General features: G+C 38.6%; 1 protein-coding gene across 6 annotated transcripts in view; it reads left to right on the top strand.

The window, feature by feature from the left end:
* The window catches only part of DNAJB6 (DnaJ heat shock protein family (Hsp40) member B6), a 56,055-nt gene that overhangs the window by 3,987 nt on the left and 30,028 nt on the right, over positions 1-22,040 (top strand). For all 6 annotated transcript variants that reach the window (XM_064385024.1, XM_064435864.1, XM_064384947.1 and 3 more), the window contains exons 2-7: positions 4,638-4,746; positions 5,442-5,551; positions 8,221-8,280; positions 8,640-8,750; positions 19,980-20,114; positions 20,896-21,040. In XM_064385024.1, coding sequence (XP_064241094.1) covers positions 4,682-4,746; positions 5,442-5,551; positions 8,221-8,280; positions 8,640-8,750; positions 19,980-20,114; positions 20,896-21,040 — 626 coding nt within the window. In that variant the 5' untranslated portion in view covers positions 4,638-4,681. The remainder of the gene's footprint in view (positions 1-4,637; positions 4,747-5,441; positions 5,552-8,220; positions 8,281-8,639; positions 8,751-19,979; positions 20,115-20,895; positions 21,041-22,040) is intronic.

Genomic DNA, 22,040 nt, shown 5'->3' on the forward strand with positions numbered 1-22,040 from the left:
ATGAGCATAAACATGACTATTTAAGTACATTGTATTAATTTAAATTATATGGTAAATTGACATTTTTCCATGAAAGAATAAATTTCAGGAGCCTGTGAAGTTAAACTGTTTTAAACAGTTTTTCTAAGCTTAGGTAAGTAAAAGTATTGAAGTATTGAAGTTGTTAATGTGCTTTAGTCTGCACTGTGTATGTGTAAGTGGGAGGAAAAAATTAATGCTGGTGCCTTGTTTAAATCTGTTTGTCAGGCTTATTAATCACAACATTTACACAGGTTTTCTTGCTCTGTGTTCTTGCACTCGTAGGTAACTTTATTTGTTCCTTAGCATTCTTACTCTTAATTTTTTTTTCTGGTAGACTGTGGTAATTTTTATGTTAGCACAGTGAATTTCTGTGAGTTCAGTCAAAGTGAACTGGGATTCAGAGCAGGGTGTTTGTTCCTTCAGAGCTGACAGCAGGATGCAATCCTTCAGTGAAGTCCGTGGAAAGCAGGCAGGTGCTGGCACCTGGGTGGCTGTGGGACTTGCAGAGGGTGTTGATGAGTGCCTGCTCTGTGAGCTCTGTGAATCAGGAGTTTGGAACTCCATCCTGCTCTCCAGGTGACTGCAGCAGTCACTAAGCTCCAGCTATTCTGGCATCTTTGAGGACTCTCTGTGCTGCCCGTTGCTTCATGGCCAGAAATAGATAACTTTTTCTGACTAAGCTGACTGCAAAGGTCGCATGCCCCTTGCTGTCTGAATTCCCTCCTGGCTGCTCTAAAGAATTTCTTGTTTGGATGCTTTCCCCCATCCGTATTTAGTTAGGGGTGCTGCTTTGTCATCCCTTCTCGTTGTTTGTTGATTACTTGCTTTTCTCTGTCATCTGATCTTATAAAAGTTTGGAGCTCTCTACATATCTGTCTTCTGCAATGCTTCTCGTGCTTTTTGTGTAGCTGAGGACTGTAAAGAGAGTTTATGAGCCAGGCTCTGGTGGCTCTGGCTGAGCTGTGTGGGGAGGGCCTGGTCATGTGGCTCTGCCACTTGCCTTGAGCCAGTAGTTCAGGGCCACTGCTCTGTAAACCAGAACAAAGCTGCCTTCTGCTGTGATGCCTGAGAAATCTATAAACTGTGGAAACGTTTGGTTCACATAAACATTTGCCTGTTTGATTTTCATGCCCCAAAGAAGGAGCTGGAGTAGCTGATAGCACACTGTAAGCATGATGCAGTTCCCAGCTCAGGGAACTACAGATTTTTGAGAGCAAACATGAAGGCCATGAAACATCTCCTTTCAGCTGGTTTATTTTTTTTTTTGGCTTGTCTTTTCTTCTGAAATTTTGAAGATTTTCTGTGGATAGAGGCAGGAAATCAGCTAATGTGAGCTGGCTTCTTCCTGGCTTTAGAAAAAAACTCAAAAAACTCTAATTAGGCAATTAATGAGCCTTGCTTGTATATTTGGAGACAAATTATTTGACAGATTGTGTGCTTGGAGAAGATTTTTGTCATGTCATTGTGATTAGGACAGTTGGGTGGTTTCTTGCAGGGAGGTATATGGTTTGCATCTTTGAAACATTTAGGCATTTTCACCATGCACATTCCTACTAGCCTTAAAAGTACCGATTTTTTTTTTTTTTAAATTGGCCATCTTCTATTTTCTAAGTCAATGGCCATCAATATTTTGCTTTATTATAAGCTGATGGTGGCTGTTTTCTTGAGTGAATATTTTAAATAATTCTGTCCTGAAAAGATTGCAGATGGAGGTCTTTTTAGTTTGTGAATATTGTTGATATTTTGGGCGAGGGGGGTTTTGTGGGTGTTGTGGTGTTTTTTTGTCCAGCTGTTGAGGGGCTAAATACGAGCTGACTTTTTGTTTCTTTAGCTGGACAAAAGAAGCTGCAGATTTTTTTTCTTGTAAATATTTTAAAAACCTTTTTACATACAGAAAGTTCCTATGATAATGACTGAAGTTTTCAGCAGTACAGTTTATGCTTTATGACAACTAGCAGATAGAAATAACAGGATATCAGAGATGAATGCTTCCTGTCACGTGACTTTGGTGACACTTTGATTAGGAGAAGGAGAATATTAAGAATTTTTCTTTCTTTCTTTAGAAGGTTTCTGGCTTGTTTTAATGCCAGACTTTATACTAGTGACAAGTAAAAACTGAGCAGTGACACTCACTAGAGACAGAATATGCAATCCCTAGACATTTCTTTGAAAGAAATAATTTCTCTGTCTTGAAGGAGTAGCTTCTTAGGGTCACAGTTATCTGTTAAGAGGTGATCATGTTGCTTCAGCTTTGTTTTTTTGTCCCAACTTCAAGCTTCTGTTATCTAGGATATATAGTGTTTATATTGAATCTGAAATTCACAGATCTGCAACATTGCTTTTAAACAAGCAGGAAAGTTTTAAAAAAATACTGTGTTGAAATCAATATGACTGCCTGCATGCACATAGTTCACTAGGAAAAGATGTGATTTATTTTTTACACCTAAGTTGCTTTTCCTAGTTAGAAACTTGAGTTTTAAGTTTTCCCTCTAAGATAGGTACCAGAATTGGGAGGAGGGCTAATGAAAATCTTGTATATAAGAAAAGGAGAGTATGGAAAGAATACTTAGTATTGTGGTGTCTGCTCTTGTTCTGTGGCTTCTTGCTGTTTGCTTACTAGTTTTAGGCTCGTCCCTCTTGTTAGGAGGGACCTCTAGACTTAAGCTTGACTCATGCTGGATTCCCTCCTTCTGATTTCTTTTTGCAAACGATGTGTTCCATGTATGCTGTTGTTCATGAGGCTGGCTGTGGGATTTGATAACACACTTCACCATACTGGCTTTGCTCCTCGCCTCTGTGTTCACAGAGCTGTGCTAATTGTTGTGTGGGAAACAGCAAAACTAGAGAGGCCAGTTGATAGCAAATATCCTGGGATATTTTTGGTAATCTGTATGTTTGCATATTGAACCCTGCCATTAGTGTATTATTATTGGCATTCTTAATTTTAATGTGTATCCCCCAACTTCCTTTGGTGTTGGTCACACTATTAACTATACCCTTATGGGTTTTTTTTTTTTTTTGATGTGGAGATTTCTTCAAAGGGCTATTTACTTGCTGCACTTTAATTTTGTGTTTGTGGGACTGTATGGTTAAGTGGATTGCTAAAACCACCCAAGTTTTAAACACGTGGGTCCTCCAATACATTTGCTTCTGTAAGTAGTTTGGAGAGGGGAGGAAGCATGGCAGGGTATCTCTTAAACTGGTTTTGCCATTTGAGGAAATGTGTGTGTAACCATAATCCATAATTAAAGTTAATTAAGCTTTAACCTACAGCAGGAACATATTTTGAAGATGTACCAATTTATTTTAAAAGGAAGTCTTTTTTCAGTGTTTATATCCCAGAATGTTGAAAGATACATGTAAAAGTAGTACAATAAATTGATTGCAGAATATTTCACTAGGCTACATCATACTTGTTTCTTTCAGCATTTATGGGAAAGAAAAGGAAACTGAGACTGCCTGGGCTAAAATGAAAAATGCTGAATGACTTGAGAGGGGAAAGGTTATTTGTTATTTCAATGAATTTTTGTTCTTGATGCACAAGATAAGAAAATGTGACTAATACCTTACTGTATTATGTTCTGAGAGTATTTAGGTGACTTTCCCTGTAACAACTTGATAACTACTGGTAAAGGTCACTGTTTCCTTGTTCCTTAAATTGAAACAAACCAGCAGCAGTAGGATGGAAAGGGGCTTGGAAGTTTTGCTAGAATGGAGTTCTTTTAATGGTGGAGAGAAGGGCAGCATTGCATGAGGACATGTAACATTATTGAAAATTTTTAGAAAGATTCTTTCATCTTAGAGTAATTTAGTTGGAGTAATGGTCAGTGTAACTGTTCCTTGTAATTACTCCCTGATGTTGACAAGAAACTGTCAATATTTAAAATGCTGTTTTAACTTCTAGGTTTCTCAGGACTCCTGTGCTAACTGTTCTTTTATACTAACAAACACTAGTGCCTCTGCACTTGAGTTGGTTGGTTACCTTGCACTTGGAGCAGTCTTGCCTGGTTATATGCTTCTCCTGGTAAATGTAAAGGAGGCAAATGGTATTCAGTAGCTTTGGCAACATGCACATTTTTGTCAGAGTCTGAGTACAAGAAAGGCTTTTTTGACTCATTAAGATTGAGTTTTAAATTTCCAAGACCTGCACAAACATTGCTTTTCTGAAGGGAGCATGTCAGTGGAAGTAATGTTCTGAAGAACAGATGTGAAAGATGGATCCCTTTGTTTATGCCCATATGTGCTTTAGACATGACAGGTGTCATAGATAACAGGTGAACTTTTGCATTCAGAGTTATTAATATCTACATCAAAACTGTGATCCAGATGCCCTTCTTAAAATACTGACTAAATTTAGCTTATCAGTCTAATCTGTTTCAGGAACTGCTATATATCTGTGTGTTTGTGTACTGTGTTTCAGTGGGATTAAAGAACATAAAAATCCGAATTAAAGTAATTGTTAAAGTAAAGCAGTTTTCTCTTTTGGGGTTTGGAGCATCTGAACTTTGTCTTTCTTCGGTCAGGTGTGATACAAGGCTATACCAGGCTCCTGCCTGACTTTTATGCAGTAGCAGTACTGGACAAGCTTCATTTACAAGTTGTTGTTGTTGTTACAGGACTGGAAAGACTCGGCTGTTGTTACCACAAGAACTCCTGAAACATGGTGGATTATTATGAAGTTCTGGGAGTGCAGAAGCATGCCTCAGCAGAGGATATCAAAAAAGCGTGAGTGTCACTGCTGTAGATGTTATGGATTTTAAGGGACAGATATAATTACATGGGTTTTGGATTCACACTTCTTGTCTTCCTGTGTTCTTTTGCAAATTCCTGGACATGCTACTTTATCAACTCAAATGTTTGGATGATTGCAAAGCCCATCAACCTGGGGACAAGCTTGGCTTTGCCCCTCTAAGTAAGAAGTTATGAACATTTAGCCTACAATGTTTCATTTGAGGAAATGTCTGCAGGTGTAGCTGTCAAAGCAGGCATTGATGCTAGGATGTCACAATCAGTGTGTTCTTGGAGCTTTATCAACTTCTAATGTACCAGATCCTTCTTGATGCTTCCCTTGGTTGGTTGTAGTACTCAATAATTACAGAGCTCTAAGGAGAAAGCCCACAGCAGAGATACTTTGGAATGTTTTGCTTAGGTCTCGCAGATGTTGATCATCAGAAATGCACAAGAGTCATTTCAGAAAAAATAAGGAACCCCAAACCTGCTTTCTAATTTAAAACATATCTGAGTAGGTGGTTCTTTGTGTACCTGCAGGTTGGTCCCAGTATCCAGATGCAAGATACTGAGCACCAGGAGTTTCTTATTTCAATCCCTGACAACCTGTTTAACCTGACAACATTGTGTTTATTTGTATAGCATATTCTATTATTTCAGAGTAAAATATCTTTTGTTTTCCTTCCACTCAGGTACCGTAAATTGGCACTGAAATGGCACCCTGATAAAAATCCAGACAACAAGGATGAGGCAGAACGGCAATTCAAGCAAGTAGCTGAGGCTTATGAGGTCTTGTCAGATGGTAGGTATTTCAGAAGGGCTCTTGAACTCCCTATGTCCTGGGGATAAGACTGAAAGTGTTGGTCTGTGATGCTTTGAAGGGATATTGTAATTTTGGTTCACCATCCAACTTGACTACTTCCTTTTTAAAAGCAAGGAAAGAGAAAGATGCTTGCGGATAAGACAGAATAAGCAGAAATATTGAAACAAAAATTTCAGGATCTCTCTAGATAGGTAATCAAACTACTAGAAACTGAAAGTCAGTGTCTGCTAGACATTTCTGTAGAGACTTCTGTGAATCCCAAGATTAATTTTGTGTTAGCAGGTGAGGCCAGTGTTACTGTCAGTATAGAGGTATTGTGTTTATCCTTTAAAGTCAGGCTAGACCAACTCTGAAGTATCCATTGTTGGGCCTACATCTTCTAGTTTTTGTAACAGTAAACTAGTCTTGACAAAACCCAAGCATACTGTAAACCTTGCTGAAATCTTGAATTTCATTTGAGTGAATTCTGTAAATTCAGTCATCTGTGATACTAAAGATAGTGTTTATTTTGAATTGTTCTGAAAGAGGTGTTTAGCCTGACCTGTGTAGTGCAGGAATGCAGTTTACAGTTCACCCATGTCTTTTTCCTTGAAGAGTATCATTAACTTTTGCCCAGTGTTCTGACAAAAGCAGCCTGAATCATAACAAAGTGATTTAAGCTACTTTGATTATTTTCCTCTGTAATTGACTGCAGCTGTCTATATGCTATTTCTGAAGTGTCCTTGATTTCACCTGAGACAGGGAGCATGGGAAAGCTATATTTAAAGCTCTAGCAGCATCTAGATTACCTCTCAGAGTTCAGCCTGATTTAGTGAGCTGCAGTCTTGTACACTGTGTTTCTTTGCTTGGTTTTGATTCTTAATTAACAGGGGAGAAAAAGAACTTAATTTATCATTAGTTCATTGTATACTTGTCTTTTAGAGTACATTATCCTTCTTAAGCTAATTTTTTTGAGCAGGATAAAAATAGGATACTGGTCTGGTTGTTAAACAGATCTCTAAGTTCTTTGGAAACAGTACAGTGCTAGAATTTTAGAACAGCTTCTAAAAGTGCTGCCAGTTTTTGGATCTATGCCAGATCCTAAGTTACTGGTGTCTTAACAATCATTTGTGCAGCAGGGATACCAGAATCCTGAGCCCAGTGGTTGAGAGGCAGTCAAATGCTCTGCAAACCTAATGAAATTTTCTGACACCATTACTGGCTTGAATGATGACAGATTTTTGGCAGAAGAATAGTTTTGTAAGGGATTACATAAGCAAAAAAAATACTGAAATTGGGTGATCATTGAACACACTTCCCTTGTGGGAAACCTTGTGGTTTCAAAAATGGAATATTTTTCAAGATGAATTTTGGTTTTTGTGAGCCCTCAGAGCACCCTTGCTGTTTCCTGCCCATGACAGTTTATCTACCTTGCTGCTTGCTTCTTCATAATCTCATGGGTAGATTAACCTCCTTTCTTTAAAAACTGCTGTCTAGAAAGGCAGTACAGATAATGTATCAAGCTTTGGGGATGTGTCTGTTTGTGAACCTATTGCAAGCTCCTGTTATTTGAGATGATAACCATTACATAAAATTTTAATTCCTGTTAGTCAGAAGTATTTTACTTTCCAGCATCTTTTTGTGGTAACTGCATGTTCTTTCAGTGATGCTGTTTAAATTTTAAAACCATCTTTCACTGAAGAGATTCCACTGGGAAAAGCATAATAATATTAAGAGAATAAAATCAAATGCCCTGATTGGTTTTTGACTGATATTTCCACAACAGTGCAGGCAAAGTGAGCTGTCTGTCTGCCTCTGTAAGGTCTTCAGGTTCTCTTCCAGTACCAAAGTGCCATCTGATCTTGTGCAATAGAATTCATTTTTCTCTCCTTTCTCATGAATACTGTCTGGTCTGCAATGAAATTAATGTCATTCCATTCCTTCTAAAATAATAGAGAGGCAGCAGTTTGAGTCACATCCTTCCATGGCACTTTGGAACATCACTTCATTCTCCATTCCATTTCCCACAATTAAGCCAGCAGAAGTGGTTATAATTAATTTTAGGGGTTTGCAGTCATTCCTATAAACACTGATTTTCTGTTCTCATAACCTCCACACAATGGGCTTGGCCTTGTGCAAGAAAAGGAAAAGAGGCAATGGTCAAAGTTTGCAAATGGGATAGAAGGAAGGGAATGCTTGAGCACTGGAACTGCTCTCCAGAGAGCCTGTAGAATTCTTATCTCAGAAACTGATGCCATCAGGGCTTTGTTCAGGCAAGATGTGATCAACTTTACAATTAGACTTGTGTGGGGGAGCAGGTTGAAGTCCAGAGGTCTTTCACAGCCTTAAAGCTTTTCATGGTAGCTGTGCAAAGAAGAAATCTGCCATATTCTTCTTAAAGGCAAATTTCTATTTTCTTAAACCAGATTTTTTCTCATACATCAGGACTGGACTTTCTACAACTTACTGGTCTTACGTTTGAAGTTCAGTAACTATTCTTTCTGAACTAAATTGCTTTGGCAGTTCTTGTTGAAGATGCTCAGCCAGATCTTCCTTAAATAAACTAGCTTTGAGAAGATCCTTAACTGAGAATGCTGGTTAAGTGTTTTTATTTTTTCACAAAACCAACAAACCTGTTTACTGACATGATGTACATCTTCTCCTTGTAGCTAAAAAACGTGACATCTATGACAGATATGGAAAAGAAGGCCTAATAAATGGAGGTGGAGGTATGTTGACAACCAGCAGCTTTTTGCTTTCTCTATTTTCTGCACCTTCTTTTCAAGACAGGAATCTAGAAATGCCTGTACTAGGCCCTAAAATTTAGTCTTCTAAAAATCAAGATTGCAATTATTTTACAGCTTTTTTAGTTATTATAAAAGGTATTACTGTTATGTGAAAACAGAGAAACTATTATAAAAAGTAATGAAGTAATGTGTGTACTGAAGTTAAATGATATCTGAAAGAGAAATTATGGAAATTTTTTATGTTCTTAGATGATTCAAGTACCCTATAGGCCTGAACTTTCTTATAAGTAAGAATATGTGAAAGTAACTGAAATTTAACTTTTTTCCTTTTTTGTTTGCAGGCGGAAATCATCATGATAATCCATTTGATTTTGGATTTACATTCCGCAACCCAGATGATGTCTTCAGGGAGTTTTTTGGTGGAAGGGACCCCTTTTCATTTGAGTTCTTCGGTAAGTGATCCCCTGGTTTCAGTGACGTGTATCTAAAGTGTGGCTAAAGCTTTACTCTTACAAAACAAACATAGCTAATGTAGTTTTATTAGAAATAGTTCTGAAAATGAGGCAAACAACTGGTATTCTGTATTGTATTTGAAATTTTTGTTTCATACCTGTTTCTTGGTTAATTTTATAGTACAGAACAGGTAGGGCTTGCCAATTAATGTTTTGTTGGAAGGCCTGGTTTGCCAAACCATAAAATGATGTCTGCCATGTCTCTAAGTTGAAAGGAAATCACATTCAACAGAAAAAGTGCATACTGGAATTTTCTCTTGAGAATTTGAGCAGGCTAACTTAGTCTGTTGATTTCTCTCTTTTGATCTGTAAATAAATGAAAAAAATAAAACTTTGAGAGCTTCTGAACTGGACAGCTTAACTGTAACTGTTACACCTTAACTGTTGGTGTGAACTTGTGTTCCAGCAGGACTGATTTTCTTCTGTCAGAATAGGAACAGTTGCATGCATAATCTAGACACTCCAAATTCATGTCACTTGCTTGCTTGGGGTATAGAAGCTTTAGAGACTCAGATAAATAATTATTGAGGCCTGAATTCTTCATTTAGGAAGCATTCATTAAAGGAAGCAATATGTGATAAAAGTAATCTTTTTGCCCTCATACTGAAGGTCTTCTTGCTAGCTCTAGTGAAGGTCTTTTCAGAGGTGCTCTGATTCTTATGCAATCTCTCTGTGTGTGTTCAACTCAGCAAAATGCTGACCTATAAAGCAGAACAGATCCTGTGCTCAGTATTTACTGTGAGAAAGTTCCATACTGAAAACTGTAAGAAGTGTACTTGAAAAACCAGGCTTTCTTCCTGTTCAGTATGTAGATACTGATTTAGCTCTGTAATAATGTTTGTATATGTTTTAATATTTTTATAAGTAATTTATTGTCTTTGGCAGCATTAAGGAGGTAGTTCAGATCAGATTTTAATTCTGTCTTTCTCTGGTTTGCTATTTCAGGATCATCAGCTGTTAGATGACTAATGAAGGATTAGAAAGGGGGTTGAAGGGCTAGAGGTTGAATGCAGTAGAATGGTAGTTGATGAATTAGATGAGTAGCTAGAGCAAGAATCTGGTAGAAGATAGGCAGCTGAACTGGGCAGCTGGATCCAGTGTGAAATCAGCTATGAGTAGGAAAGGGAAGATTGGAGGAAACTTCTAGCAAAATACTGATGAGTGGAATGGGCTCTGAACTGTGTAAATGCAACTTCTTCACAGTCTGCAGCAGAATAAGAATTTTAGGAAGTGCTAGACAAGGATTTCAATTTAGATGAGTGATCTCAGCACTGGTTAGGACACATCTGGAGTACTGGGTTCACTTCTGGGCTCCACAGTAAAAGAAACAGAGCTACTGGATAGAGTCCAGAGAAGAGCCAATAAGATGATTACAGGAGCTTCTCTCACATGAAGAACAGGTTGGGAGAATTGCTGGAATTGTTCAGTATAGAGAAAGCTCAGGGTGAGAGTCTCATCAGTGCATTGGGAAGGGAGTTGAGAGGTCAGAGGCAATGACCACAAATGGAGGCACAGAAATCTCTGCCTGAACTTAAGGTAGCTCAGCTGTCCTGTGAGGGCAGCAGTGTTGGAGCAGGTTGTCCAGAGAGGTTGTGGAATCTCCATGTTTGGAGATAGCCAGAAGGCATGTGGAGTGGTCCTGGAAATCCCACTCCAGTAGATCCTGTTTGAGCAGGGGATTGGACTGGATGAGCTCTAGAGGTCCTTGTCAAACTCAGTTTTTTGTGATTGTGTGGTAGAAAACTTGGAAAAATCTGAGCAAGATGTTGAGTAGGAAGCTAGTGTGGAGGAGCTGGGAGAGAGTGTTCAGTTCTTTTGTTTATTTTTTGATTGAAGATCTATTAAACAGAATAGTTTGTTCTCAATCAAATATCTTTATAGTAAATTGTATAGGTGAGATGCTACTAGTGGGAGACTGACATAGGCTCTGTTTGATTTTGATTGGATTTACTTCATCAAGACTAGCAGAAGACTTAACTTGCTGTCTCTTGAAAATGTCAGTATTCATGATTAACCTTAAAGCCATGAAGTTTAGTTCTGCTGTTAAGTAAATGATAGGCTGAAAGAAAGCTGAGGCCCTGCCTTTTGGGTTCCTTAGAAGCAGGGCTGTCCAGCACAGTGCACAGAGCTGTGCAGCTCATCAAATGGAGGTACCACTGCTGCCTGTGTTCCTTGGGATACTGCAGCTGCAATAGCCCCTCCTGTAGAGGCTGTGATCCATCTTGCCTTGGGCATCAGTGGACTTAACCACATTCCTCTGCACCAGTGACTTAGAGAGACATTCTCCCTGCTTAACACACAGATTTATTTATTTATTCAGAAGCAGGTTATCTACTTCATGTATTGATCACTGCCTTTGTCAGCTGGAAGATAAGAGCACTGAGCAGAGGCTCTGCTTCTTGCCAAGGTGCTGGCAGTGGCAGCAGTGTTGTGTGCACTCCAATTAATGAAAACTAATTGTTCCTAAGCTGCCTCTCTGCTTCATGTGGATAGTTGCAGTGTCAGTGACCAGAGGCCTAAAACCCTCAGTTAAGCTTTGGATTTTGAGCATAAGCTCCTGAAATTTTTCTAGTTTGAAGTGGGCACCTTTTTTTTCTTTGAGATGTTTAAGACATTCTCTAACATGGCTAATTGTGACTCCAGACAATTTTTTTTCACAAATTTCTGTAACAAGTATTTTCATTTGGTCTTTGCAAATACATGAATATTTCAAGATGGTACAACATAGAAATATGTGTACTTTCATCTGAATATAGTGCATTTTGTAATTTCAAAAACTAGCAGTAGAATTGCATGTATAGCATGAATATTTGTATTGGTGAACTGCAGCCCTTATAGGTTCTGCTAGGTTGAAACACTAATGAAACAGTTCTGTCTTGAATAATAAGAGAATTTATCTTCTAAAAATGAGGAGTTTTCAACTTGATGAGTTTTCTGTGGAATTAGTAACTTCTTAAGGAGCTACTCAGGTTATAATTGATATTCTAAGCCACTGAGGTCATGTTTTCTAAAAATGTGTGCTGGTGGAATCAAAGATGACGTTGAATAAATACTTTAATACATTTGTACTTTTTATGCAGTTTGAAGTGGCATGTAGTGAAGCCCACAGAATGCAGGTGGGACTCTCTATATCCTGATTGTCATTGAGTATGTAAAGAGCAGCATTCATATGCATAATTCCTGTAAATTTATGGATTTGAAGAATTTCTGAAATGGTGCTATGAATTCAGTCTGTTCAACTACTGAACTATACTGCAGTGCTCTTGCAGTTACAGAAAGTTTTCTTTATAAACGGAGGCATCTTTATTCATCTGTAGAAAAGAGGAGAATATAGATTTTTAAATGATGAGTCCCTTCAGACTTTTCAAATGAAAACATGTAATACTGTTGGAGACAGCTCTGAACACTTCCAGATGGAGCAAAGTTAATGTTAGGTGCTGTGTGTTGCACTGGAGACAGTCTCAGATTATTTTCACTGTTTTTTTCCAGGCAAATTCTTTGTAAATCTAGGGATACATGAAGACAAGTACTTTTAAAAACTTGATCTGGTCCTATGACAGATGCTTAGCTCTTACTCTGAAATTTGTGGGCTTGCTCTTTGTGGCACATGGTTACAGCAGTGAGTATTCCTGGTGAGCTCTATCCTAGGGATAGTTTTTAGCCTCTGACATATGGATGGATGCTGATCCTTGTGGCAGGAAGAAAAGTTGGTGCTTCCTATGCAGCACTACACTTTGCATTGCAAAGTACTGCCTTGGAATAGCAGTGATCTGCTCTTCAGTCTGTCCCATACACCTCTGGCTTTGTGACTCTTTACTCTTAATGAAAGGGTTGGTTTTTCATGTCAGTATACTTAAACTTTTATACTTCAGCTATATCCTACTCCATTTATGGAGTATAGCTATATCCTACTTTATTTATAGCTATATCCTACTCCATGTGATGCTTACCTTGGTTTGATATGTGTTCCTTGTGTTTTATTTGTATTTTACGTGTAAACTTTTCAAGGACCTGTTTTCTTCTGTAATTTTAACAGTTCACAGGAGGGAAAGGTCCCAGTGTTACCACTGGTAATGGAAGTGTATTGATGAAAGACTGCTGCTGCAGGCTGAGGAACAGAAATTGATGTGCTTTGATGTAGGCTGGGCTGTTGAAGAATTGATTTGGTTTTGGTTTAGAGACTTTTCAGATTCTCACTTCAGGAATGGGTTCTGTGTTGGCAGTGAGGAGTTGCTGTGAAAGATGGATGATCTTGGTATAACAAGACCATAACATTACCCAACAGAAACTCCTTAAGGACTTAATTCTTTTTTTCTGCATTTGAACTGCATACACACCCTCAGCCATCTCAGCTGACTCCAGATGTATCAATGATGCCTGAATAATTTGTGTGTGGCCTAGGAAATACAGCTCAGGGCCTGTAGCAGACCAATATCCTCCAGCAGCTCTGTCTACAAGCTTGACATGATGGTTTAGGGCATTTCAAACTGCTTCCAGTGCCTGGGTGTGTAGTTAAATGAATCCTACAAGGAACCAGGCTTTTCTCCCTGGCAGAATATGTTACTAATGTGACATGATAAATTGTTCCTGATGGATGCTCCCTCTGGACTTTGATGTCCCAGGAGAAGTCTGTTTGTGGGATCTCTAAACATTGACTGTAGCCTTGACAGTTTTGCTGTGGTTTCTAAATGTACATTTGGAGATGGTAATATATAAATGTCTTAAGTGGTTTTTGTTTTTAGATTGTGAAGTAGAATTCACAATGTACTTTAATCAAATGCATATAAGCCCATAGGGATTCTGTGGAGTTTTCCCCTGAGAATTCTGGTTACTTGGTTTATGAGATATTTAAAAATCTGCTCTTGGAAATGAAAGGTAAAATGAAACTTCAAACCTTCATACAACTAGTTGGATAGAAATATTTGTCACAGAGAATGTCAGCTGGTTATCTGGTATGTAGTTTGGTTCCATCAAAGGTCAGAATGACTTCAGATTGATTACTGTAATATTGATTACATAAAAAGAAGCAGGACTGTTCTGGAAAAGTACAGTGAGTTACTTTTAGTATCCAGGCAAAAGAGTCTTAACCTGACAAGAGAGGAAATTTTATGTGCAGTAATCATTGCAAACTCTACATGATGGGTGCTTTAGGATGCCTTTCTTGAATGGGACAGCTTCATCCAACTACTTGTCTCAAGGACAGAAAGTTGTCTTGCTGTAGCAAAAGATTCACATAAGAATCAGATCATGGTTTTAATTCACATGCTATCCAATTTCTGATAATTGATTGTTTAAATGTTCTAATGTGAAATGTATTTGTTAGTAAAATGGGTTATTAAAACTGAAAATGGAGGTGGCTTTCATTTAAAGCTGTCTTGAACAGCAGTGTCTTTTTGGTAATTAATCTTTTTGTTGATGTAAATTTACTGCTTTTGGTGCAATTTATGAAGTGCTGACAGATTTGCATGTGCATTCATTGCTTTGGTATGAATGTGCAGTTTTATTTCATAACCACCAGTCTTAGATCATAACTGTCCACTGAGTGGTCCAAATCTCACTATGAATCTTTTAGAAATAACTTGATAGGTTCAAAGAGGGTTTTTGAAACACAGGAATTGTCTCACCTAGACAGCATTATCAGACAGGAGTAGGTAGTGCTGTGGCTCCATGGCCAAACTAATACATAGTTAGCCCTGCTGAAAGGAGGAGGCCTTGCTCCAGATTCTCATGTTTATCTTAAAACTTTAATCTTTGTCTAATGTCCCATTAGATAGATTGAGAAACTGTTTGTAGCATACTAGCCAAAGTGTGTCTTGGGAATCCCACTCCAGTTGAGGTTGTTAGTCCCCAAGAAAATGTTTTGATTCCGTTTTCTTGGACAGGTAGCTGGTTAAATTGGTCAGAGCACAAATGCTGAACGTCTAAGGAGAGCAGGTCATAAGGAATGGAAGGTAATGGAAGTTGCCTCCATTTTTAAGGTGTTCCTGAACATTTGAGCATTCATTTGATAAGTATGAAATGCTGATTAGTGTACTCCAGCATCTCTGTAATTACCATTTAGATGGCATTCAAAGGTGATGTTTTAGGTCTCCTTTTCTAGAAACAAATGAATCCCAAGATCTCTGCTATAAATCACTAGAAGGACCTCCAAATGCTTCTTCTGGTAATTTATTAAATGAGTGGGACAAACATCTGTTTCACATCTAATTTATGAAAAGACCAATTTACAAAGACCATGCTGAAATGTGAAGCAGCAGTGCTTGCAACAACATCTTTGTCTCTGCTTAGTAAGGGGCATCAACAGTGTGCTTACTTTGTAAGGAAGAAAATATTTCCATGCAAAAGTGCTTACAGGTGGCCCCTCCAGTTCTGATAGTGTGTTTTTTAGTGCCTGAGTGCTCTCCAGAGCTGTAGCACGAGGTTCTGTGTGTGTTTACTGCAAATTTGCATATTTGAAACTTTTTTCAGACAGGATACAAGGTAGAAAACACCTTCTCAAGAATTCTGGGTATTGTGTCTGCAGCCCTTTGTGTAAACACATTGTTCAGACCTGCATTTGAGACTCTCTTCTGGCAGGATGTATAAAGTCATTACAGGATGCTTTTGATATGAGGAAAGGATGGGGCAGGCAGCCTTTGCTTGCTGCAGCAGTGCTCAGAGCCATTGGGTTTGGCTGTGCCCTTCACAGGGGCTGCTCAGCATCCTTTATCCTCTCTCCATTTTCCTGTGCCAGTGCCACCCTCCTGCACCTGCAGCAGGAGCACTCAGCTCAGGTGCTGTGTTTTGGCAGAGGCAGTGGTGAGGCTCTGGTGGTGGAGAATAAAGGAAAGAAGGTTCACTGGCTGGGGAGGTGGTGCAGTGAGTGGGGCCCGAGCAGTGGCCCTGCTTGGACAGGGTAATTCCCTTTGCACACTGTCCCGAAAAGATTATCAACATCTCTGACTGTGACAGTACATGCATGGGAGAGCATTTGCTGACAGCTCACCATTTATCTCAACACCTTTGATTTTTGGAGGTGACTGATGGCATTGCAGTGCAATGTGCTCAGCACTCAGCAATGCCGTGGTTCTGTGGCTGAGAGAATCTTCCTGTGCTGCCTTTGGCCCTTCTTGGGCACTTGTGCTGCTGCCTGTCCTGTATCCAGCACAGTTGCTTTTACAGCCACACTGTGAACTCGAGCAAAGAATTGATGTGGCTGAACGTGCTTTCATCTGGAGATGCTCTTTTCAGCATATCAATTCCTGATCAATTCCATATCAATTCCTGATCTAGTTCCGCAAGCCACAGCCAGGATATGGGGGTCTTGGTAGAAGTGACTGCCACAGGAAATGTGACACTTGTAGTTTATCATGTATTGTAATTTCAGCTAATGCCTTAGATTGCTGTAGTGAATTTTGAGTTTTAGCTGCATTGTGGACTGCTTCAGATTGTGGGGTTTGACTCCTTTCCTCCCTTCCCCTGTTGTATGGTGCTTTCCTGCCCATTTATTTTCTGATACACCAGTCGTTCCAGTGCTCATCAGTGCTAATCAGAGATTAGCTCATGGGTGCAACAGAAAGTAACAACTCAGTGTTTTCTTTTGGATCAGTGAATTAGTGCAACTTATTTGGTTCTATGATCACAAGGCAGGAAGGGAAAACAATTACATCTTTTAAGTCGTATTCTGCCACGAGCTGAAAAGGAAAAAACTTGTTTCTGTTACAGTTGGGGACACCTCAGAGTGGAGGGATCATGACCTGCCTTATTTTGAGCAGCAATGTGATATTTATTACAGTAGTTGTTATTTGACCTGTTTAGAGGTGAAATGCTTTTCCTCTGACTACAGAAAAGCAAGGTAATATTCCATTGTTTGCAGGGAGCAGGTTTAATGTTTTACCCAGAGGATCAAGACAGTTGTTCCATTTGAATTGGTAATGATTTTTCTGAAGAAAGTAAATTTTTCTGGAAACATCACCTGAAATTCAATTATTTTCAGACAGATTTGTTACTGTACAATCTTTTGTGTTGCTGGGGGTTTTGTGTTCCAATATCCACTTGAACTTTTTGGCTTCTGTAACTTCAGTCTTGCTACCTAGTAACAGCAAGAGTCCTGAATTCCTTCATTTTGCCTGGTGTTTTGGTAATGGGCTACCCTGAGTTCTTTGCTTAAGCATTTGTCTTTTTCTGAAAAGTTCATGTCATCTGCTGTTGTTGATAGATAAGAAGTCTTTCTCATTGGCTTTCTTGAGGTTTCTCACCTTTTGTTCTCTCTTGATCTTTGCTGTTCTTACAGCACCACAAATTCTGCAATAGACGTGTACTCCAGCATTTTTATTGAAACTGAATCTAATACTCTGTCCTCCCATAAGCTTCTGGTAATACCTAGATTATAATATACTGAATTTATCTCCAGACAGTGGTTGGTAATACTGTTAAGTATCACTGGCTTAACATTTTGATTTTCTGAACCTTGGAAGTTGTATTTATATAGTATTTTCCCCTTTTTAGAAAAGCCTTGACATTTTTTCCCCCTTCTCTTTTTGCTGCTTTGTTTTCTTAATCTGATATGCTGCTCACATTCAGTAAAAAAATTGACTGGAAGTACCAAAATTACTGTAGTAAGAGGAATCATTAGAAAAACCCCAACACCCTGTGTTTGTACTGTTTGGAAAAGGCCTTTTTTGTGAAAAGGTTATCAGGTTATCAGAGGTTCTGCTAAAATAGCCTTAGAGGGCTGAAATGTTATTATTTGCTGAGTGGTGCTATTAATCATCCTGATTTAGGGAGTAAAAGCATAAACAGGGTCTGCCTAGCTATATTAATGTGTATTTGGTGGTAGATACAACAAATGATAGTGCAGCAGCCTCCTGCTGCCTTCTCTCGGTGTTTTTGGTATTTTCTTTCTTCTGCCTGCTGTACTTGGCTGTGAAAATCATAAAGGAGTAGTTTCTCTGACAAGTCCTGCCCCTGTTCCTGTCTCAGCACAATCCATCTTGCTGAGCATTCCGCAGTGCACTGCGGTAGAGTGGTTGCTGTGTCTCACTTGAGAGAATTACAGGAAGAGCACTGGAGAATTGTTCCCAGGCTGCTGACAGCAATCACCTGACGTTTGAACACGTGCTAATACCAAGTGCTGACCTCTTCCTTTGCTGTGCAGGCTGATAAGGCATGGCCAAGGCTTGGTTAGGCTTTGGTGTGGCAATAATCCACTGAGAAGCTGGGTTGGTATCAGGGATCTCTAGGAGAGACCATGATCTTCCTTAAATAACTTTGTTTCTGCAGCTGTTGTGCTGGGGAGGAGAGATTCACTTGGAGAATAGGCTGATACACTGTGGGAGATTAAAAACTCAGAGCTTACATGATAGGTTGTTTTGTTTTTATTCAAACTCCAGGTAACGAGAAAATTTGGATTATAAATAGAAAGCTTAATAGTGGGAGTAATATAGTATATAGATCATTTGTACACGTGAGTGAATGACCTTCATAACTAACCTATGAGTCATTCCTGTGAGAATAAATGGGACTACAAAACAATTAACTGCTGTGCTTGTACTTGCTGCTTGATATGCTAGACTGACAAAACTAGCCTATTTTAAAAATGGACATAGTGCTTGTTTTGGAAATTATAAAATTCCCACATTTCCACACTAAGTGTTGGTTAACTTCTATAAAGGTACTAATGGGTCATCTTTATATTGAGGAACAATTGCTTTACATGGAAAAAAAAAGAAGCTACAAAACAAAAAGTGACAAAGGTAGAAAAAAATCTTACCACTTGCTTGCCAGTGTATATAAGATAAAAGTTTGGTCCTGTGTTTTTTTACTCAATAACTGTGGAGTTTGGGAGTGGTAGAGGTATTTTTTAGCAGCTGCCCTTGTTCAGCATAAATACATTTTGGCATTTCACATTTAAGTAATTGCACATAAACCAGATGTTAACTTACATATTTCTATTATCATATTGATTGCTTAATGATGCATAATACATATGGTATTAACTTGGTGATTTATTACAAATCAGCTTGGATTTTTGTGGAGGTACCAGAAGTGGAACAAATACTGCATTTCTGACCTTCACTTTGTTGGGAAGAATTGTAGTTCAGAACAGTCAGGCAGTCACAAGTCTTTCCTTGCTTTCATACCTCTATTGCTGCTATCACCAGGTTCTGCAGTTCTCATTAAAAGTTTATTCTGAACTTTCAGTACTGAAGAACTTGGTAAAATCATTGGTGTTCTCAATAACACTCACTTTGGGAGAGTTGTGATTGATGAAGAGAGCAGTTGTAGTTGCCAAACATTTCTGGTTTTAATGCAAGTATTATGTTTATTGACTTTCTGGTTTATGATTGCATTTTTTTTCTGTTGTTCTTTGTCTCAAGAGAATTAGAGAAAAGCAGTTTTCTGGTAATTCTGGTAAATAAAGATTGCTTGTATAGGTGCTGCTCTTGTACCCCTTGGCCCAACACCTCCCCCATCTTTTTTTTTTTTTTTTCCTTTTTGGAAAGAGACTATTGTCTTCCTGGTGGGGGTGGAACAATAGCTGTTTTGAATGACATAACAGTGGAACTAGAATTTGAAATAACATTTTATCCATGACCCCCTTTCTCTGTTTTTGCCCTCTTTCCTGCTTGGTACAGACTGAATGCCTCCTTGGGACACTGTGTGTAAACCTCCATGCTTTGCTGCTAAATGTGCAGCAGAATACGTGTTTGGAGTATCTAATGTGGCAAGTGCTAAATTAAACACTTGGAACACTTTAGGATTATGAGTCATCAATCCTTGGCTGCTGTTTTTAGATTTCAATAATTAATACAACCTAGCTGGAAGTTACTTTTCAGATCATGGTGATCCACAATAAATCTTGAATAGAATAGAAATAAGCTGGAAAGTTCAGGTACCTGCATGCAATATTTTCCATTAGGTTTACTAGTTTTTAATGTTAAACAGGTAAAATAAGGAAATCAGCTACTTTATATATATATACAATTATTTTTAGGTCCAGAAGCAAGCAGAATTTAGACCAGAAGGAGAATAGCAATTGCCTTTGGGGGAATCTTAGTTCAGTAGCCTCAGATGTTTCAAAGGAAGAATCTTACCTGTTAATAAATTTTTTAAAAAAAATAAATAACCCCTAATGATTAAATACAGAATCACTCAGTAACATTGACTCTTAAATGTTCTCTTTTGTAGAAGACCCTTTTGAGGACTTCTTCGGTGGCAGGCGGGGTCCAAGGGGAAGCAGAAACAGAGGTGGTGGTGGATCATTTTTCTCTGCCTTTGGTGGATTCCCTGCTTTTGGAAGTGCTTTCTCTCCATTTGACGCAGGTAAATATAATATTTAAGAAAGAATGCAATTTTGGGCTCATAAAGGATTGCAATACAAGAAGCTGGCTTCTCCATTCAGGCAATTCTGTGACTGAATTTTTTTTTCTTTTTGTTAATTAATCTGCTGTCTGTAAGGTGCAAATGAAAATTAAGCCATAGTTAGAGTATTTGGGCTACCTGAAAGTTCATATAGAGTGAAGAGATCTCCAAGAAGTGGAACTTTGTTTTTATTATTTTGGTGCTAGTTTCTTCATGGCTTTAGAATTCTTTTGTTTTGTTTGCTTTCAGGAGTGTGATCACTTTTATTACACGTCCTGAAAAATAAATCCCATGGTGCTCCTTAGTTAGAGTGCTGGGAATCTGGGCGTTGGTTGGGGTGTTACTGACACAGGATTTGTTCTGTCTGCCAGCTCAGGCCAACCCAACATCTGCACTAAAGCTGATGAGCAGTCATTAGAGTTGCTGGCTTTCCCCTGAGAGCAGGGAAAGGTTGAATGTGTGGATAAAGGTTGAATGCCTTTTCTTGGGAGAGCTGGCAAATGGTTTTTGGACGATGCTGTGCATTTGGAACTTGAACTGTGGGTCCATATGAGAGAAATGGTTGGGGCTGGAGCCGTGGTTTTGTTCTCAGGCTGGTGTTAATGCCAGCTAATCACTGATGCTGCGTGGTGAAACCAGCTGAGGGCTTCCTGAAAGTGGGATGTGGTCTGAGTGGATGATGGATTTGGTTCCCACAATCATGCAAAATCATATTTTATTCAAATGCCTTTTTTTTCAATAGGTTTTACTTCGTTTGGCTCCCTGGGACATGGAGGCCTTACTTCATCATTCTCCTCTACGTCATTTGGTGGCAGTGGAATGGGAAACTTCAAATCAGTATCAACCTCAACTAAAATAGTTAATGGCAGAAAAATTACCACAAAGAGGTAAGTGATATAAATATATTTATATTAAGAGAGACTTAGATACCTATAGTTACAATGTATTTATATGCATGTATCTTTACACACACACACATAGTGATACACTGTTTTATGTTTTACTTCTGTTGTTATGTTCATCATATTACTTGGATTTCTCTGAATGCTTAAAAACATTTTGAAATACTTTATTGGGTTCTCTGTCTCTTCTTGGCATTATTGAGTTACTTAATGCTGGAGCTGAAGCTCTTCAGAACCTCCTGTGTAATGCTGCACCTTTTATTATGGTCGTTGACTGTGGTCTGCCCAGTCAGCTTGAACTTCTGGAAGGAAAGTGTGCTTGGTATCTACTGATTGTGAAGCATATAACTGGGAATTGGGAAGAATTTTATGTTATGAAAGAATTTTTCCTAGCATCTGCTTAGGGTGCTTTCCTAGGCAGTATTTGAATGAAGTCCTTCTAGTAATTTTTTTCTGTCTGTTAAATTAAATAAGAACCTAAGCCTGCTTTGGAGAAAAATGTGCTTGTTTGTTGGACAGTGAATTTTCAAGTCCTGTACACAGTGTACTTTCTCTCCATTTCATGCTTATGATGGGGAAATCATTGTATTTGGGAAACCCAAGTCTTAGTTAGCTATAGAAAAACCTACATGTAATAATCTAATCAATATAGGAGTACTGAACACATATTAAAATGTAATTTCATTACTTAATAGAAAATGATGGAAAAGTGAGGGAGAATGAATTGGTTTTGTTTGTTAACTTGGGTCCCATACTTGTAAGTGCAAGGTGCTTCTTTGAACTGTTGTACTGGAGAGCTCCTATCATCTTGACTATTTAATAACAGCTTCTGGATCACATGCTGGTGTGGTCATGATATTTTTATGTGAGTGTATTCCAGAAAAATCTGAAAACTCAAAAGGTCTTTAATAATCTCCCTTTTCAATCCAGGGATACTTGAATTTTGTAGCATGCATGCTGGTCATAACGTTGTTGTATAATAGGT

Source organism: Passer domesticus, chromosome 1, assembly GCF_036417665.1.
Source record: "Passer domesticus isolate bPasDom1 chromosome 1, bPasDom1.hap1, whole genome shotgun sequence".
Taxonomy (NCBI): domain Eukaryota; kingdom Metazoa; phylum Chordata; class Aves; order Passeriformes; family Passeridae; genus Passer; species Passer domesticus.